The sequence below is a fragment of the Choloepus didactylus genome, chromosome 22 (genome assembly GCF_015220235.1).
Source record: "Choloepus didactylus isolate mChoDid1 chromosome 22, mChoDid1.pri, whole genome shotgun sequence".
In the NCBI taxonomy this organism is placed as follows: Eukaryota; Metazoa; Chordata; class Mammalia; order Pilosa; family Megalonychidae; genus Choloepus; species Choloepus didactylus.
This window is the reverse complement of record NC_051328.1, coordinates 8,702,064-8,723,011: the sequence shown is the minus strand read 5'-3', so window position 1 is coordinate 8,723,011 and position 20,948 is coordinate 8,702,064. Positions and strand designations below refer to the sequence as shown.

At 33.0% G+C, this 20,948-nt stretch overlaps 1 protein-coding gene across 7 annotated transcripts in view; it reads right to left on the bottom strand.

The window, feature by feature from the left end:
* Window positions 1–20,948, bottom strand: part of CHD9 (chromodomain helicase DNA binding protein 9) — a 284,977-nt gene that overhangs the window by 60,881 nt on the left and 203,148 nt on the right. For all 7 annotated transcript variants that reach the window (XM_037816043.1, XM_037816042.1, XM_037816041.1 and 4 more), the window contains 9 exons: window positions 16,912–17,033; window positions 13,511–13,754; window positions 9,513–9,689; window positions 7,590–7,733; window positions 7,219–7,474; window positions 5,466–5,676; window positions 2,858–3,053; window positions 1,541–1,708; window positions 596–775 (listed from right to left, as the gene is read on the bottom strand). In XM_037816043.1, coding sequence (XP_037671971.1) covers window positions 596–775; window positions 1,541–1,708; window positions 2,858–3,053; window positions 5,466–5,676; window positions 7,219–7,474; window positions 7,590–7,733; window positions 9,513–9,689; window positions 13,511–13,754; window positions 16,912–17,033 — 1,698 coding nt within the window. The remainder of the gene's footprint in view (window positions 1–595; window positions 776–1,540; window positions 1,709–2,857; window positions 3,054–5,465; window positions 5,677–7,218; window positions 7,475–7,589; window positions 7,734–9,512; window positions 9,690–13,510; window positions 13,755–16,911; window positions 17,034–20,948) is intronic.

Sequence of the window (20,948 nt, the reverse complement as noted above, 5' to 3'; positions counted from 1 at the left end):
GTATTCTGACTCCCCATGATTATTATTAGTAACAACCTAATTGAGGAAGCCTAGAATCACATGTAGTCATTAAATGTTTTTCATATGCCTATATTAAGAAAAATATATCCAAGGAGACACTCTCTATGCTTAGCCTAATCAACAAAGACAATTTCCATGATTAATAACTTTTGATTAACTGGAGTTGAGATAATTTCAGACATGAGGAAAAAAAATCCATATATTGTGTATTAACAGCTTGTGTTGAGTCAAGGAATTGAAAGCGATTTAACCTCCTACACTACTACTTATGTTTTGCTGATTTTGGCTATTTTCTTTGATTTCTAAATTTCTTCAATTTTGTTTAATATTTACAACTAGTTCTAGTTATTACCCTTATTCCATTTCATTGTGATTTGAAAGGTATATGTGAAAGTTATTATGAGAGATCAGAAAAAAAAACAGAATGTATTATGTACTGCTTTTGAGTAAATTCAGTATATCTGAACATTAAGTAGATGTTCTGGAAATAATTAGTAGACTAAGGGACAGTTAAATTTTGTCAGTAAAGATGTGAATATCACTGGCATATTTACAAAATGGCACTCAATGTTACCTTGGCAAATGTTGACCCACGTCCTTCTGATTCAATTGTAATGGTTTTTGTACGACGTTGTAAAATCTGATCAATATCCTCTTCACAGAATTTAGAGCCTTCATCCTCTTCCTCCATAATGGCACCATATGCACCTCTTCGAAGCAGATCTTCTATTTCCTTTTTGGAAAGCTGTTGAATCTAAAGAGAAAATAATTTTGGTAATGATACTTTTTTTAAAGTCCCTAAAATGAGAAGGTATTCCTAAAGAATGTCGAAGAACACAAGAGATCATGCATAAACTGCATTTGGAATCTGGAATGCAAATAAAAGTAAATTAGCCAAAACAACACACTGTTTAATAGTGAAGTTGTTAGCTCTTCTTTCCTGAGTATCTTTAACATAAGAATTACTCATCTGCCAAAAATATGAAATTTAATATGAGAGAATGACCTACACCAATTTACTAGGAGTCAGGGAACCTATCCAGGTTCTTTTTAGTACTAGGATTCTATTATTATTACAAACAGAAGACATAGGGCAAGAATTTTTAAGGAAAAAAGCGCCAAAAACATCTTTTATAACAAGAAAAAGCCAATGTTAGTAGTTTGACATTAAAAAATAATTTGAAAAACTATTATAGAAACAATACAGAAATTTGCACAAATTCTATTTTTTACTATGCCATAATACAAATGTCCTAAAGAGAGACTAATGAATTTCTATCTTGAAAATATATATATATATATTTTAAAGAATTTACAAGTACTGGTGCAATACAGGAAGAAATACTCTCAACAGCTCAAAATACTACCTAAGCATAGCTCTAGTCTCAAAATGCTCCTATCATAAAGGAAACATTCAGTGTTCAGTATGATCCAAATTTAGGGGATACACCACCTAGCCTAAGATTAAATGTACACAAAATAATACAAAAATCCGAAGTGAAAAAGAAAATATACATACACCACCAACATTATTTTCTCTTCCACTCATGCTCTGTAATACAGCCTTATCTAGACCCAGTTTCAGGCTGGCTCGGTCAAACATCTCTCTCTCATATGAGTTACGAGTTACTAGTCGGTAGACTTTAACTGCTTTGTTCTGACCAATTCTGTGGCAACGAGCTTGGGCCTATAAAAAAATGAAAAGTTGTAAATTCAATCTATTGAATATACATATATTTAGAGAATATAAATAAATGAATGATTTTTTAAAAAGAGGAGTCAATATAATATTAGCCACATAAACTCTATAAACATTTTTTATCTGATAGCAACTCAGGCTATGAAGACTTAAAAACCCAACCCTAAAAAATTTTTTTTAATTTTCTAATGCACTGTTAATAATCTTTTCAACATATATTAGTTAAGCTGGGTAATTTTTTTGAAGTGGGATTAAGATGAATAAATCTGGAGACCTAAATTTTATTTAAACAGAGAATGATCTAATTATTTATTTAATATTTAGAGATGTTCAACGTGGGGATGTTAGAAAATACATAAAAGCGTCACATTTTATCTTAAGCTACTACTAAACTTAAAATTTGTAGGTTAAATCTTGACCTGAAAAGTTCTATGTAATCTATAGTGTTTCCCTGAAATTATTAATCACCCATTATTTTGATAGGTTAAATTTAAAATTGTGGCTTTAAAATATAAATATGGCATTGATTCTATGCTCTTTGTTTATATCTTTATGATATAAATATTCACTTTGTGTGCTGTGGAAACCAGAATTGTGAATAAACAATTTTCTCTAGTTGTAGGGAAAGCAGAAGAGGCCAAAGGTTTTACTATGTTCTAAAGACTGATGTACATCGTCTGCAAACTTGACCCCACCACTCTACTATCACTATGCTTCTATGAAGTCCACGCACAGACTTAACTTATAGGAGTGCATTCATCTTCCACAGTATTTTGTAAAGAGGCATGCCTCTTACCTATGCATATTATATTATATGACTATTAAGCAGATGAAATTATGAGCAAGTACTTATTTTTGAGCAATTAATATTCTAAAAATTTTCATTTATTATAAAAATGTTATTCTTAGAGGTTAAGCCTCACTCAAATTTACATAACACGAATCAAAGAATTACAATACTGTACTCAACTAGGTACATTTGGTATTAGCCACCTCAAATCCTTTTATTTGATACAAATATTTATTAGGGTAAGATACTTCCGTTTGTCCAGACAAAAACAACAGAAACGGATTACCCAAAATAGTTATATGTGGTTTTAAAACTTTTAAAGTCTCTTAGCTAAGGAATATATTTACCTGAAGATCATTTTGAGGATTCCAATCAGAATCAAAAATTATACAAGTATCAGCTGCAGTTAAGTTGATGCCCAGCCCACCAGCTCGGGTACACAAAAGAAAAACAAATCGATCTGAATCTGGTTTACTAAATCGATCTATAGCAGCTTGTCGTAAATTTCCTCTCACTCTTCCATCAATCCGTTCATATAAATATCTATCAAATGACAATATAATAAATTTAGATAGACGAATAAACTGAAAATTAGGACACATTCTAACAAATATAAAATCAGCTTTTCTGCAACATTATGTACTATAAAGTGAAGAAGAATGAGATCACCCCAACTAGTTTCTATGGCTTTGTACTTCTGGGTGTTGGTGCTAGAAAGAAATACAAAGTAATACAAGGATACATAATCTTTGCATTTCTGGATACAATAATGAACTGGTTTAGATGTACAGATACAGCATCACTGTAATAAATATCATTTTCAGAAGTTGGAATAAGAAAAACTCGTATAACTACTACATGAAAGTCCATAAAAACTACTTTGTTGATCCCATAATAAATGCCACACAAGACTTTATACAAGAAGCATACAAACATTTTTTTCTGTCCTCAATCCATGTTATTCTTTCAACTGATATAACTGCTTGTATGCTATCATCTATTGAGGGCAAACTGAAATGCTGACAAATTCTTTCTAGTTATTACTGTCAAGCAATTCTATTTTAACTTATTTTACCCTCCCCAATTAATATAAACAAAATCCAGAAATTGTAAGACATCAATAAAAATAAAATACATAAGAACTTAGGAACCAGAAGGGTAGGTGGTATACAAGTGACATTTGCCACAGCTCTTGTAGTTCAAGACACTTCTTTCCACACGATTTACTAGCATTTTAGCAGCAGCTAAACTACCATCTCTAGTACCTGCAAAATAGGGTATGACTTTTAATAACGTTACTTGTGACACTAAAGAAATTTGGGGTTTCCATGAAATCCATCAAAAGGGAAACTGATAAGTACAAATTGTTATCTTTTAATAGAGATTTTCATGTAAGGAGATCAAGAAAATTTAAAAATGACTAATTCAGGAATACATAATATAATCTTCCACATACTGCATAAAATTAAGAATAACATACTTTTTGGAATGATGCTAAAAGGAGTGAAGTAGTGACACTAAAACGGAACTAGAAGTAAAATGAAAAATAAAAATGAATTATATAATCTCTGATAATAGAGACTAGTACAGACCCTGATTTATCTATAAGATCAAAGTCCACTGAAGTAAAAATCTACAATTGAATCTTCAGATACTCTTTTATACTAATATGTTGATATTTTACTAGACCACTAATGCACTGATAAAAGAAACCCATTATTGTAACATAATCATATATTTACCTAAATACTGATTAAATATTTAAGACTACCTTGCTGCATTCATTAAAAAATAAACCCAAACACACATTAAATAAATCAGAAAATAAATCAGTCACAAATTTTATATAGTGCATAAGAGTCCAAGTACAACAAATTAAGGGTATAATTATCACAATGAAATAGATCCAAAAAGTGTCTTAAGTCATCTTTTTCAAGTTTGAAGACAGTTGTCAAAATAAGTCATTATAAATAATATCAAGTGTCACTACTATCATGAAATTTATAAATCTTGTAAAACATACTCTGAAAATGTTCTAAAATTGGGGTGATGAATGCACAACTATGTGATTATACTGTGAGTCACTGATTGTATACTTCAGATGGATTGTATGGTGTATCAATATATCTCAATAAAATTGCATTAAAAAAGAAAAAAAAGAAAAAAAATTAAAAAAAATAAATTAAAAAAAAAAAGCAAGCTGCCAAAAATCCTACAGATGAAAGCAAGAGAATTCTTGAAGGAGCCTGAAAGTAGATCCTTCCCCAGTTGAGTCTCTGATAAGAACTTACCTCTGGCTGACACCTAGATTGCAAACTGGTAAAACTCAGAAGCAGAGGCCCAGCTAAACTATGCCTAGACTCTTTACCCACAGAAAGTGCGATAATGTGTATTGTTTAAAGCTGCTAAATATGTGGTTGTTTGTTATACAATCCAGAAAAATAATATAATATTGTATGATTACATTTACGTAAAACTCTAGAAAATGCAAACTAAAGTGATAGAAAGCAAATGGTTGCTTGGGGCTGGGGGACTGGAGAGAGACAAGAGAGAGGGATTAGAAAGGGGCATAAAAAACTTTCGAGGTGATGAATATGTTTACTATTGTGACTGTGATGTATATACATGTTAAGACATCAACTTGTGCAGTTTATTGTATCTCAATAAATAAAAAGTTGTTTAAAAAATGCACTCTGATAAACCAATACCTAGGTCAACAAATGCCTGTTAATTTGTAAGGTTTTCTTAATCAGTCTCCTTAATCCCACCTACCACTGCAACATACGTAGGTTAGGAAAACACATAATACCAAGCAATCTCTACTCATACGTTTAAATGGATTCTTATCCTAGGTAAAAAAAGAAAGATATAAGTAAAGCTGAACTACAGTACAGTGCTTCAAAAACTATAACTACATATACTTAGCATAATTCATAATATAATTCATAGGATTACCTTTTATGTATGAGATAGTCCTCCAGGATGTCAAGGCATCGCACCATCTGAGAGAAGATGAGCACTTTATGACCTCCTGCTTTCATTTTGGGAAGCAGTTTATCAATAAGGACCAATTTACCAGCAGACTGGATCATTGCTTGAAGATGAAAATCAGAAGCAGCTGGATTATACGTATCTCTGAATTCTCCAAGTATTTTCTCCTCAGCACCTGTTAAACAAATGTAAGAGCATCAATGTACAAATTCAGGCAACTCTCAATTGCTTTCTTTTTTATCAGAATTAGAGCTCCTCTGTGCTTCTGTAACTAATAACTTTCTGATGTTAAGTACACTACTTTAATTAGAATTATTTATATTTGAGGTTAAATCTCCACCAACATCAGAGTGTAATTCTATTGAGGGCATGTACAATGGCTTCAGCATCTTTTTATCTCCCCCCAAACAAAGCATAATGCCTTCTATAAATTTATATTCCCTAAATGTTTAATGAATGCTATTAGGGAAAGAATTAATGAAACTGAGGTCATAACGCAGGTAAGTAAACACATATAGTCCTAAATAAACATCTAATATTTAAATACCAATAATAGCAATGGTCATCACTGAGGGTTATCATAATTAATCTGGATGTGTCTGTCATCCTGCTGGCCATTCAGACAAGGAAACAAGAAAAAATTTAAAAGGGAAGTCATGTTGTAGGTTCTTGATACAAATTTCCTCCAGAGTCTAGGCCAGCATTAAAGAGGCTCTTTGCCTTCCCTCAGTCTGTCTAGCCATAAGAGTGCCAGGGTTGCAAGAGAGACTTCAGTTACTGGGTTAAGAAATACACTGTCTTGGATTCAGAATGGTTATTTAACAAGGGTATCCATATGATCCGTACCAAATGTGATTTTATTTTTAAAAAGAAAAGCATTTTTTTTGTTTTGTTTTGCTTAAGCACTTCATCAATTGCTTTATTCTGTATCTACAAAATAATCTGTCATCTCCTTTGTTCTTTTTTATTTTGACTTGTTATGAAATTTCCAAATAGAAGTGTTTCAGATACATAGTCTATATCTGTATTTTTATTTTATTACTTCATGTTCTTGGTAAGTCATTTTTAATTGACCGATGATTGTAGACCTTGCCTGAGTATATTTTTTAATAAATCAAAGCAAATTACATTAAAAAAAAAACACAAAAAACAAAAAAGAAATGCACCATCTTGGAAAAGCATATAAGGAAGGCATTTCTAGGAAAAAGTGAATTATGCAGAGAGAAAGCTAGTAGAGAACAAAGAAGACCTTAGAAAATAACACTAAAAATTACCCAAGCATAAATTTGAGGGACACTAACTGGGGGTACCTGGAAGGGAAAGAAACTGGGGAAAAAATTAAATCCAGAGTTACAGGGATGGTATCTTTGTTTTTCCATGACATGTATTAAACTGGAGGGGGAATACACAGTCCAAGCTAGAGTGAACAGAGCTTCTGTTCTCATAACCCAGTGTGCTGACATGGGACACAGCAGTAGCTCATACTGCCCTGAAACACTTGTAAACTCTCAGAACGCCACTATTGAGAGCTGCATGGGCACTGCCTTTTAGGGAAAGAATTAATGAAGCTGAGGTCATAACGCAAGTAAGTAATTAAAGGGAAGGTCAAAAGCCTTTTTGTAAAAGCCACTAGGGCTATAGTGGGGTGTCTGTTTGCTTGTTTATTCATGACTATTCCAAGAAAAAAGTGTATTAGTCTGCAATCCTTTTTAGCTACCTTTGATAAGATATGGATGATTACAACACTTCCTGAGCTCCATCATGGTGTTGACCAAGTTAGGTACATTAGTTTGTCCTGCTCCCTTAGATAAAAATGAAAAATTCTTCTCCAAAATAGCCCGATAGTATTTCTTCTGAATGTTAGTGAGTTCTACTTCAATGATGGTTTCTTCCTTAGGGGCCAACTTCTTTTCCACATCTTCCTTCAATCGTCTCAGCATCATTGGTTTCAGGATAGCCTGAAGTTTCTGTACCTGCATAATGATGAAAAGATATATAACAATGTGCACACTCAAGTACACATATAAAATAATTACAATGACAAGAAATTTGGTGTATTTATTTACAAAAAAAAAAAAAATAGGATACCTGTTCCTCTGTTTTCAGATCCCCAAATTCTTGCATAAATGTTGATTCAGAAGGAAACCTTAAGGGCTCAAGAAAGTGAAGAAGACTGAATAGTTCTTCAACTGTATTTTGGAGTGGTGTGCCAGTCAAAAGCACCTTATGTTCCTATATAAAGCAAGAATCATTTATATCAAACACCAAAGTAGTAAAATTACATGAAATCGTAGATTATCAAATGTTCAGTGTTTGAAAAGCAAATATTTTTCTGACCACGATTTTCAAGACTCAATTCCAAGTACCTTTCTACCAACAAATCTTCATTAATTTACTTTTCCAAACATTTTTAAACAATATATAGTTCTCACAATACTTCCCTTTGTATGCTATTAATTTTTACCTATTCGTGCTTTAAAAAAAATGTTCTAAATTATTTTAGGTGCATATTTTAGGTCTTCCCAAAGAAATAAAATTAAGGAACAAAGAGAGTACCTGTTCCTTTTGTGCTCAGTCACTCCTGCTATGGCCCTTTGTAAAAAAGTGGGTGCTCATTCTTTATAATTTTATTGATCGCCATTTAATTTTTCACACAAGAAAAACTTCTCAAATCATTTAAGCAACAATCTGAGAATGTGAAGGTCTGATTGGAATATACTTCTAAGCTAGAATTCCATTAAAAGTTAAACAGTACAAGTCGAGAGGTCACTCTGGTGGACGTTCTTGTGCACTGTATGGATGGTACCTCTTGGGTTTTGACGTGTTGGAATGGCTAGAAGTGGGTATCTGGGGCTGTCAGGCTCCAGCCCAGTGGTCTGGACTCCTGGGGATGATTGTGTGATGGTGTAGATTGCAGGGGGTGACGATGTGGTTGTGGGGGCCTTGTGGAACGCACTCCCTTTGTCTAGCGTATGGATGGATGGGTGGAGGAGTGGGGACAGGAGCTGGGGGAGGGATGATTTGGGTGTTCTTTTTTACTTTTATTTTTTGTTCTTGTTCTGGTTCTTTCTGGTGTACAGAGGGTATTCGGGGGTGGACTGGGGTGATGAATGCATAGCTCTGTGGTGATGCTACGGGCAGCTGATTGTGCACCATGGATGATTGTATGGTGTGTGGATGTATTTTGATAAAACTGAATTTAATTAAAGGGGAAGGGGATAAAAAAAGAAAGAAAAAAAATCAAACAGTACAGAAGAAAATAAACCTCGGGAATTTTTTAATGATGGTGCTACAAATTACAATTTAAAATTTGATCTAGCAAGATATATACCAAACTGGAAATACTAGGGTGATGAGTAGAACTGGAAGTGGGGCACAAAGGCAGGGGGAGTAAAAGATGGGGTTAATTTTTTACTACATATAGCTCTGTATATTTGATTATTTGTTTAAGAGTTCATGTACTAATTATGTGATCTTAGTTAAAAATAAAAGTTTTAAAAAAAATCTTGATTTGAAGGCGGCAAACGCTAACAAGACGATGACATTAAAAAAACTTTATTAATCACAATCAACATATGCTAGGCATGTAGAAGTATGTTGGAATTTTACCTCTTCATCATAAATTATCTGAATAATAGTATAACCTTGGCAGGTGAAAGAGCTTTATATTAATACGGCTTAAAACTTGTACTTATGGTACTATTTTCTTTTGAAGTTGACTCTACAAAGGTTTGTTTCTCTCCTTCCCTCCCTCCCTCTCTCTCTCTCTCTCTCTCTATTCTAGAGACTAATTAATAAAGCTTTTTGGAGTGAAGAGCTAAAATATTTTAGTCTTAGAAAACAGATACTTCTTTACTAATTAAAGCAAGAAATCTTAATTATCCCAGATATTATTCAGATATATTTATATTCTAAAGTAAAAAAGAAATGTTTATATCATTAGCTCTATAAATCTTGTGAGTTTACTATACAGCTAAGTGAATGAACTCATATGATGACATAAATACTTACCAAATTCATGAGTTTCAGACCTTCTAGGAGTTTACAATTTTTATTTTTTAACCTATGTGCTTCATCAATAATCACACATCGCCATTCAATTGCATTAAGTTCTCCACACCCACCAAGAATCATTTCAAATGTGGTAATGATGGCTTGAAATCTGTAAGCTCCTCGAATGATATGTCCCTAGAAATTTATTATCAAATATAATAATATATCAGAATGTCTTAATTGCATTTTTTATTCTTGTCAAATATAAAAGTACATCTAATGATATCTGTTATAACACATTTTCCATTGACATTTAAACACATGCACAGAAACTCCCTTAGAATGAGTTTTATGATTAAACCCATATTAGATAGCTGTGTTTTTAAGGATGTTAAAAATTAGGCTGATAAAATTAAATAACTTCTAATTATATCCCAACAAATCTTTCCTGGTAAAGTGTTTTATGTTAACTTTTAAGAGTTGTGATAACAAATTGAGGTCAAGAAAGAGATGAACATTACAAAATCTGGCCGATGAGATTTCAAAATGAATGTTTATTACTTACAAACATGAGTCCACGCATATAATGGCAAATAAATAACTAACATAAAAATTAGTAATCAAATTCATTTATTTAGCAAATGTGTACCAGACCCTATTCTACAGTTGCTAGAAATATAGCAAACAAAACAGACAAAAATAATTACCCAAAAGGAACTTACATTCAAATGTAAGTTATGAAATACAAATTAAAAATTAAGAAAGTAAGATGATAAGAGCTGTGGAATAAAATAAAACAGGGATGTAGGATAGGAAGTACAGGGTCAGAGTGACCTCTGCAATTGTATATAAGGTGGTCAGGAGAACATTACTGAGGAATTGACATTTGAGCAAAGACCTTAAGATTAGGATGAAAGCCATACTGATATCTAGAAGAGAAAGCATTCTTAGCAGAAGTAGCAAGTGTGAAGGCCATGAAGTGGGAGTGTCTTTGGCACTATTTAAAGGACAGCAAGGAAGCCAGAGTGGAGGAAACAGAATGAATGAGAAGGTGATGAGGCCAACTATACAGAGACTTAAGCTGTTATAAGGACTTTGGTTCTTACACTGAACAAGAAGTTACCGGAGAGTTTTTGAGACAAGAATTGTTATATTCTCACGTTTTAAAGAGTCACAGGGGCTGCTGTGGTGGAAAAAGAAAAAAAAAAAATCTAAACGAGGCCAAGACAGGATCACGGAGACCAATCAACAAACTGAAACAATAATCCAAGCAAGAGATCATCACTGGAAGTCACGAGAAGTGGTCAGTTCTGAATATACTTTGAAGGGAGAACAAATGGGATTTGCTATTGGATAGGTGTGGAATGAGACAAAGAAAGGACTCAGCAACAGGAAATTGATATTGTCTTTATTAAAATGAGGAAATTCAGGATTTTGGTTGTGGATATGTTAAGTTTGAGATGTCTATTAAATATCCAAATGGAGTTGTTCAATAGGAATTTGGATATGACTCTGGAGTTTAGGAAAGAGGTTAGAGTTGACAATGTAAATCTGGGAGGTTGCAGCAGTATAGACGGAATTTGAGTTTGTGAGGCTGGATGAAATTTCTGTGATAATGAGTATATGGAGAGAAAAAAGTTTGATGGCTGAGCCCTGGGTCACTCCAAAGTTTAGATTCAGGGACAATGAGAAGGAATCAGTAGAGGGGCTTGAAAAGGAATAGGTGGTTGTTAGGAAATGTCCTGGAATCCAACTGATGATGGTGTTTAAATAGGCTTGAAAACTATAAATTATTAGGGATGAAAAGAAAGGAAGGAATAAGAAAGACCATGTGTTCTGATTTAGATTGTGATACCAGCTTGATTAATTTTAGATTAATTATTTTGTTTACACTGGACATTAAGCTGAAAAATAACTGCAGCAAACTATTGTTTAAATAAATGCTACTACTGTTTAAATAAGTAGGAAGTACATATATCTCTAAAACAATTGGTATATGATATATTCAACTAAGTTGATATCGTAGTGCTTAAGAACAAGGGCTCTTGAAATTGTCTGACCTGAGTTTTATTAACCCCAGCATTGCTCTGTGGTTTGGAGGAAATGACATAATTACTTTAAGCTCCAATTTCTTGATTTGTAAAATGGGGATAATATTGCCTATTTTTCAAGGTTGGTAGCGAAGATTAGGTGAAATAGTATATGTAAACTGTTTAGCATGATGCCGGGCACATGATAACTACCCAAAATGTTTGTGATTATAAAGTTACCTTTTTTATTTTTCCCAAGGGAATTTAGAAACTTTTAGTATAATTTTACTATTACTGTGATTTCAAGCTTTTCAGTAATTTGAAAAAAGCACAAGTTAAATGTTGAAATAATTTATATGAAAATGTGTTTGAAAGCACTAACTCTAAAAGGTATATCTATATTTAAAGTAAAGATTTATTCATCTCATTACACAAGACATTGTTATCTTTTGAAATTTAAAACCTCTGCAGGTAAAATTCTTCCAGAATCCATAACATTTACCATAAACCATAATATTTAATATATAGTATCCAGTTTATTGCACATCAAAATCTTTCAGCATTTTGGTTATATTTAAAGCCAGCTCATATGAGACATTAAAATAAATTGTGATCTTTTTAAAAATCTCTTAAACTCTCAAGATATTAGTTATGCCATCTGTAAAAAATGAGGTTGAACTAAATCATTTTTATGATACCATACAGTTCTAAAATTGTACAAATGTACAATAAAGAATAATAAAGCATTACAGAGGGAAATTAGGCTATAACCTAAATAAGTGCCATAGATATCAAATGTGCAAAGGTGACAGTTTTCAGTAGAACTGAGGAATAATTAAAGGACTATATAAACGCTTAATTTCATAAAAATGTTATTGTTTCAGCCATGGAAGTAGGAAGTAAAAACTCAGTTATAGGAAAACAAAAATTAGTTAATCCATTTTCTGTTTCAAATAGGTAGAAAAGCAGTTAAAATTGAAGGGCAAAAGTAGAAGGCTATGCACACACTTTAACCTCCATTACATCAGATAACCTGCCCATAGGTTACAAAAATCTTTATCTACAACAAAGAATTAAGGAAATAAAAAAGAAATATTTAAGTGCTATTGAGGTAGTCTTACAGGTGATAAACCTTTTCGAATTAAAAAGTACAATTTTGTGTGAACTGTGTTTTTATTGATTTTGGTTTTGTATTTCTTAAAATATTTCCATCTAAAAGGACTGTCCCATTCAAGACTGCAACTTGGCACTCCGTGTTCTCTGGCCTTAACTTTCTGCTAGAAAATTCTCTTAGGTTGTTAACTCTTAATTTTATAGTCTGTGTATTTAAGAGTAAAATAGGAAATCTCTTCTTAAAGTTTAATTGGCCAAAATAATATGGAAAATGCGCCTCTAGGATATAGAGGAGAGAGGAAAACCATCAAACCACTATTCAGACTATTGAAATAACAAATCCAAAGGGAAAAAGATATTGAGTTACGTTTGAATCAGTATACAAAACAAACCAACAAACCAAGTTCAAAAAATGCCTCAACTTAAAATCCACGGAACACAAAAACAACCTATGGTCTCACCTCAATGGGCATTTAAACTTATGTTCTTCACTGAAGATTTGTATAAATTTTTAAATGGAAGAAACAAATAGAAGATGATAGAGATTATTATTCTAAAAATAAATTTAATGTATATTTAAACACCATTATTAAAAAATTATTCCAGTTGACAAAATTTAAGAAATACAATCAAACCTGTTAATTTATATAAATCAGCACACTTTACAGTTAACTAGATAATGAAACTACCTTTAACACTGTTCTCTAAAACATATTACTAATATAAATATGATGAATAGAGCTTAAACTAATATCTAAGATGGCAATTAAAATCTATAGATGAAAGTTAATAGGTAAATAATGCTTGGCTATTTCAAACCTAATCTTTCAAGGTACTTACGAGATGACACAAATAAAATCACCAATAACACACCTGCGAGTCCCTGAAGTACATCTCATATTGCTGTATCATCTGTCTGCTAATTAGGCTCCCATGGTAAACCACAACATTAATATCAGTCCAGGTACGAAATTCTCTCTCCCAGTTAGCAATAGTAGAAAGTGGAGCAATAATCAGGAAAGGTCCTCGTATACCAGTCAGAAGGATTTCGTAGAGGAATGTAATTGATTGAATGGTTTTGCCAAGACCCATTTCATCTGCTAAAATGCAGTTTCGCCTGAAATAAACAAATATATCATCATGCATATATTGGATTTTACTGTATACATAATCAAAGAGCAAATAAAATACTTGCATTTATAAAAATGCAAAAGGTGCTCAAGTGCAGAGGGGTACAAGATTGCAATTTTATTATAATCCTGCAAAAGGGAAACTATAGACTTTTTAGCTCCAAAATAAAGGTGCCACTCACTTAATGCTTGTTTTTTTGGTTGTTGTTTTTTTGTTTGTTTTTTAAAGAGTGAAATGGCAAGAGCATGGCAAGCTAAATGTATTGTTCATTCAGGAAAGAGTTATTAAATACCTTCTATGTCTCAGGGACAGTACGAGAAGATGGGATACAAAAGATATAGAACATGTTCTCTGCCTTCCAGGGGCTTGTATCTATTAGAGAAGCAGACACGCAAATAAATAGTCATATAATGTGCTAACATAGAAGCACAAAGCACTGGTTTTTCACCTTGGCTGAGCATTAGAAGAGCCTACAAAAACATGGAAAATGTACAGATACTCAGTTCCCTCCCCTATAGATTCTGATTCAATGTGTATAGAGTAGGATCAGAGCAGTTATAATTTAGATGATTATGATAACTGGCCTGTTAAGAATCTCAGTATTAATTTACTATGGGAGCTCAGAGGAGTATCAAACTCTGGTTAGAAGAGATGAAAGAAGGCTTCAAAGAGATCAGTAATGGCTAGCATTTTGCCAGACGGCAAAGCAAAAGAGCAGATGTATAAAAAATATGATCACCTGGGAGATGAAAAAGTTTTCAATTATTGTTTTGAAGGAAGAGTGAGGGGAGAAGCAATTATTAAGATAAGCAGGGGTCATATCTAGAGGAGATTAGATATGAGGAAATTAGATTTTAAAAGAAATCTGATGGGATGAGATTTGTATTTCCAAGTTTACTCTACTGCTATTGTGGATATCAGAGGTTAAAGGGACAGGAAGTTGGGACACTAACTGGGAAAGTACTAAAACAGTGCAGGGAAAAAAGGGAGGTAGGGCCTGGATTAACGGAGGAGGAGTCTAAGAGGAAAGAACAGATCACAGAGCCAACTATGAGTTAGAGCAAATTGGACCTAGTAAGCAACTAGATGTATGGAGTGCAGGATGGACAGCCAGATTTCCAGTTTGGGTGACTTAGTGACTTGTGTTACTAAGTGAGTTGCAAAATATAGAGGAAGAACAAGTTTGGTATGGAGGAAATGGGAAATGATATGGTTAATTCTGGATCTGTTGTGTTTAAAGAAGCTTTGAGATAGACATTTGGGTACCAGTAGGCAAATAGTAATATAGGCTTGGAGTTGAAGATATCTTGGTTAGAGATAAAAGTATGGGAACATTAGAATATGATTGGTAACGAAGGCATAGGGTATGTCTGTGTATGTGTAGTAGGTGGCTTAAGGAGAAAAAATAAATACTATGAGAAGAAGGCTAAAAACAGGAGCATAGGCAAGAAAAACCACCGTCTAAAGCGCAGGCAGAGGAAGAGTAACCAGCAAATGCTGTTGAAAAGAATGGTCACAGAGGTATGGGAAAGCTAGGAGAGAAACATGCTGTGGAAGTTGGTGGAGATGAGGGTAGCAGGAAAAGTTTAAAGAAGGAAGGAGTAATGATTAGAATCCAGTGCAGCAGAGAGAGACCAGAATAGCTGAAAAATTTCCCATGGATTAGAAAACGTAAGTTTCAGAGAATAGGATCAATATCCAGACTACACTAGGTTGAAAAAAGACTTGGAGGTGAGGAAACGGGAAAAGCTAGTACAGGCTATCATTGCTAGAAATTTGACTAGGAAGCTACAAAAAGGGCTTGAGGTAACTGGAAGGAAAAGCAGAGCTAAGAGAAGGGTTTCCTTTTCTCTTTTTAAAGATAGGCTAAACGCAACTCATTCATGACTGAAGGGATGGCAGTCGTCTTCAGGGATGGCTTCGGATAAGAGAGAAGGATGATAACTGACTGAAGTGAGGTTCTGAGAAGATTGGATGAAATGCCATATCAAGAGTTGAGGAAGCAGCATTAGTCTAGATCCTAGGCAAGGACCTGTAAACTTATGATACATTAAGAAGGAGGTAAAAATGGCTTTGGAAATATTTCTAGGCTTGAATGTAAGCGCAGGCAAGAAGCTGAATAAGCCTATGAAGGAGCCATGCAGTGAATAAAAGGGTTAGAGATGGGATAAAGGGCTTGCAGAAAGTGGTGATGTTTAAAACAAGCAATGCAGGAAATGGGGAGAAGCACTGATGAGGGTGGACAAGTAAAAGGAAATTTTGTGTTAACCATTTTACCTGAATGGTTTGTTCTTGGGAAAAAAGATGATTCATATTTGGAAATTTTAAACCAGGGAAAAGAAAACTGCCTGTGAATAACATGTCCCCTAATTCCATCTGACTAAGTCTCGTTACTGACCATTACCAAATATAACAACTCAGAAGAATCATGTGCGAAGGTGAATGAAGGTGTTATATCAAATTTTGCTATTATTACAAATAATGGTGCCTTCATTAGCTATTCTGTATACACTACTAAACTTCTTTCTCAATCATAATACCATTTTTTATGATTCTTTTGCAATTGTCTTTTCATCTCAATAAAGAACATGAGATAATGTTCCAAAAAGCATTTTAAACAACTTGGAAAAGGAATAATTAACAAGAATGGGATAATTTATTACTAGGTTTCCATATTTTGTATTCTATTCCTTATCAATTGCTGATAGCCTACTTATTTGAAATCTTACAATTAAATAACTGAGATCTATATGATTCCTACAGGTGGAACTTGCTGACAACTCACCAACTAGATCCAATTATTGGCAGGCAGTTGTATAAGTTGATAAGTATTCTGTGAAAAACTTTCTGTAACATAGCAGACATTTTACCATACTTAGAAAAGTATTTAAAATTTAATTATTAATCAACATTACACCTTTCTTCTATCCTGATCACTACACATTTAAAGGAAACAATTGCATTCAAAATCTTAAATTACAATTTACTTGTTTTCCTGAGGTAACCTCACTCTAAACAATGAAGGCTCCATCAAAGTAGCAATATAGCAACAATACCTATTTTACTTAACATATTTTAGCATAAATTAAAAAAAGAGAATAACAAGCCCCCATTTTTTTTTTCTGTTAAGATATACTACATACCTATTATACCAGTTGAACAAGAGCCAGTTTAGTCCTTCCAGTTGATATTCCCTGAGTTGGTTGCCATTTTTATAGTCCCTGGATTGGTCTATTTTTTTCCAGATATTAGAGGGAGGATGATCCTATGTGGAAAAGCCAAGAATGATGTATATGATTTTTTCCACATATATTTCAAGTATCCCATATATTTTACTTATGGTAAAAAGTATTGCTTTTCAAGTAATCCTAGAACCATAATATTGAGTTATGATGAACTCTATACAAACTCCTCCAGAAAATCCCAACTCATTCTATGCGGCCAACATTATCTCAGAACCAAAACCAGACAAAGACTTTATAAGAAAAGAAAACTACATACAAATTTCCCTCATGAACACAGATGCAAAACTTCTTAATAGAATTTTAGTTAATGGAATCTAGTAACATAAAAAGATTAATACATCAGGTATTAGGGTTTTTCTCAGGAATGGAAGATTGATTTAAATTTGAAAATTAATCATTATTTATCAACATATTAACAAAGAAAAACAATATAACCTCAACAGATGCAGAAAAGTCATCTGAAAAATTCCACACCCATTTCTGATATAAACTCTCATCAAGTCATAAATAGAAGGGAACATCTTCAACGTGATAAAGGGCGTGTACCAAAAACACATAGCTAACAACATACTTAATAGTATAAGACTAAATGCTTTCCCCCTAAGATCAGGAATAAGGCAAGGATATCCACTGTCACCAATTCTACTCAACATTGTGTTGGAGGATTTAGTGACTGCAATCAAGCAAGAATTAAAGAAATAAAAGTCATTATGATAGGAAAGGAAATTAAACTATCTTCTTTCACAGAAGCCATTACTATGTAGAAAATCATATGGAATCTACAAAAAACTATTAGAACTAGTAAGTGATTTTGGCAAAGTTGCAGGATACAAAATCATTATACAAAGTTAACTGTATACATATATTTTAGCAACAATCATAAATAAAATTAAAAAAACCAATATCACTTTACAAAACCATGAAATATGAAACATTTAGGAATAAATCTGACAAAAGATGTGCAAGACCTGTATATTTAAAACTATAAAACACTACTGAAGTAAATTAAGGAAAACCTAAATAAATGGAGATATATACCACGTTCAGGGATTGAAAGACTGAAAGTGTTAAGATATTAATACCCCACAAATTGAACAATATATTCAACATAATTCCAACTAAATCCCAGCAAGGTTTTTATAGAATTGACAAGATGATTCTAAAATCATATGGAAATGCAAACAGCCAAAATATTTTTGAAAAATAAAAATAAAGTTGGAGGACTTACCCTGACTATAATCAAGCTGAAAAACCAAAAACTGGGAAAAAATATTTGCAAATCATCCTTCTGATAAATGAGTAGTATGTAAACAATTCTCAAAATTCAATAATTTTGAGAATGAATAAGCCCATAAAAATGGGCAAAATATCCGAACATTTTATCAAAGATATACTAATGGCCAATAAGCACATGAAAAGTTACTATCATTAATCATTAGGGAAATGCAAATTAAAATCATAAAAACGAATGGACAGTGACATTAAGAAGAACAATGGTTGCCTGAGGATGGGAAGTAGGGTGGGTGGGAGGAACATTTATGAAGGAGGATTATAAAAGGACATGAAAAAACTTTTGGGAATGATGGATAGTTCATTATCTTGATTTTGGTGATAGCTTCACATGTCAAAACTTGTCAAATTGTGCACTTTAAATATGGCTGTTTATTGTATGTAACTTCAACCTCAATAATGTTATTTCTAAAAAGAATGAATGATGTCTAACCTATTTTCTCTCATATATTTTAAATCTACCATACATCTCTGTAACACTTTTGATATTCATGGTACAAAGTGTTTCTTTTAAAAGAAACCTACAAGCATACATTGTACCTAAAAAAATTATTCATTTACATATTGTTACAAAAATGGGTCAAAGATGGTTCCTGTGCATTGGCCTTTACGTTGTTTACTTCTTTTCAGCAGTCTGGGATCAGTAGCCCAAAAGTCCACTTGCACCAAACTCAGACTCTTATGCATCCAGTTGTTTTAAATGTAGCACAAATAAGCATGGTTATAGCATTACAGACACTGCTTGTATTGCATACCTCACAAAATTGCACCGGACATCTGGGATGTAAAACACCTCAAACTGCTTCTGCCCTTTGCAGCTCTTTGACCCAGAGACATCCCATTATACTACTGAGCAACACTACCTAGACACGGAAGTTCCCCAGTGAGTTCCCTTGCCCTGCCACTCTTCTGGGCATGGTCTTGCACCACTGCCTCTGGAAGTACCCTGCTGACTGGGACTCCCCCTCTCATGCAAACCTATCCAAGTGCCACCCAAATAAATCTTGTTGTGTGCCACGCCTCTTGTCATTTTGTGGTCAAATCTTTTTCTTGATCAATACTGAAATACTTTAACTCACCTCACATATAGTTACATTCATTTAAATCTTATTATCCCTCCTTTGCAATAAAAAGTTCTGTCATGAATTTACTCTGGACAGTTAGGACATAAATTTCATGGAGTTTGGTGAAGAAATGACACCATATATTCAAATTAATAGGGTCCAGGTCTTAGTAGGACAAACAAGTTTTTGAAGAACAAGCAAAATGTTTCCTATTATCTTCGGCTTTAAAATTATATTATGCAGTTACTAATCAACAAAATCGCACTTCTGAAATTATCAGGATGATCAGGGTAAATGTAAGACAACTGGGAATGAAAAACAAAAATAGGCTATCAGTAGCATTTACTGAAAAAAAAAAAACTGGCTATTAAAGTCTGCTGCTACTTAATATAATTAACATTTACTAAAGAAAACATTTCTAAAATGGCAGCCAATGAACTTTAAAAATAAAGTCTTATAATATTTGTATGATTTATTGCTTAACATAAATTCCACGTTAAATCATATTCAGTGTCTTTTCTTTCCAGCAATCCAGTCACTATTGACATTTCATTAGTTTTAGACAGGGAGAAATTTAATTTCCTGAATGTCTAATAGACTTTAAGAATACTTCTATTTAACAATAATAGACTGGCAGTATTGCCAAATCAATTTTATATTATGAGGGGGTTCAATGTATTAGCTGAATCCTCTTTTTACATTACATAATCAAAGGCAGTGTTTTATCCCAGGCATGTGCATCAAAATCACTTTTTAAAAATACACATTCCTGGGTTCCACTCTGAGATTCTAATTCTTCAGCTGTGAACAGGAACCATGCAACTATAACTTTTTGAAAAGCTCCAGAAATGATCCTGAAGTGAACCTCTGTTGAGAACCACTGAGCTAAAAAAAAAAAAAAATAGCTTACTTGAAGCTACAGAACAAGTTACCACTAAGAATACTCCACACCTTAAAAATGAAATCTTTCCCTTTTACAACATCCATTGACACATTCCCCTTAGAACTAGTTAATGCTTCTTCGAACTAGTTAAGTGGTTCAAGGAAAGACATTAAAAGTAAAAAAGAAATTGGGATGAGCTGCTGTGTTTTTGATAAGAGCCTTTGGTCATTACTGGAAGAAAAAGTAAAAAGAGCAGAAAATAAGAACGGGAAATAATAACTATTACAACTATTATCACATTTCTAATGACAGCCTGCCTTTCTCTGGTGCTAATTCAAAAGTGATCTGCTCATGTCTTTTCAGATATAAACTTCCTCTTTAGTGAAGAAAAAAATTCTATGACCAAATTACATTTGAAAGAGGATAGGCAAAAATATTTGATAAAATCATAGCATGTCTCCTTGATAAGAATTTCTCTTGATTGGCTGCTATCACTGGATTCACATGATAACAACCCCATGTTTTAAAGAAATGAAAGTAAAAAATAATAAAATAATTAGCAATATCACAACTTTCCATAGCCTTAGTATGGCTATAGTACTGTACTAAACGAATAAAAAAACAAAAAAACAAAGAAACCCTACAAGTTCTTTCTGGAGGGGGTTGGAATGATATGCATATATTAAGAAATCATTATA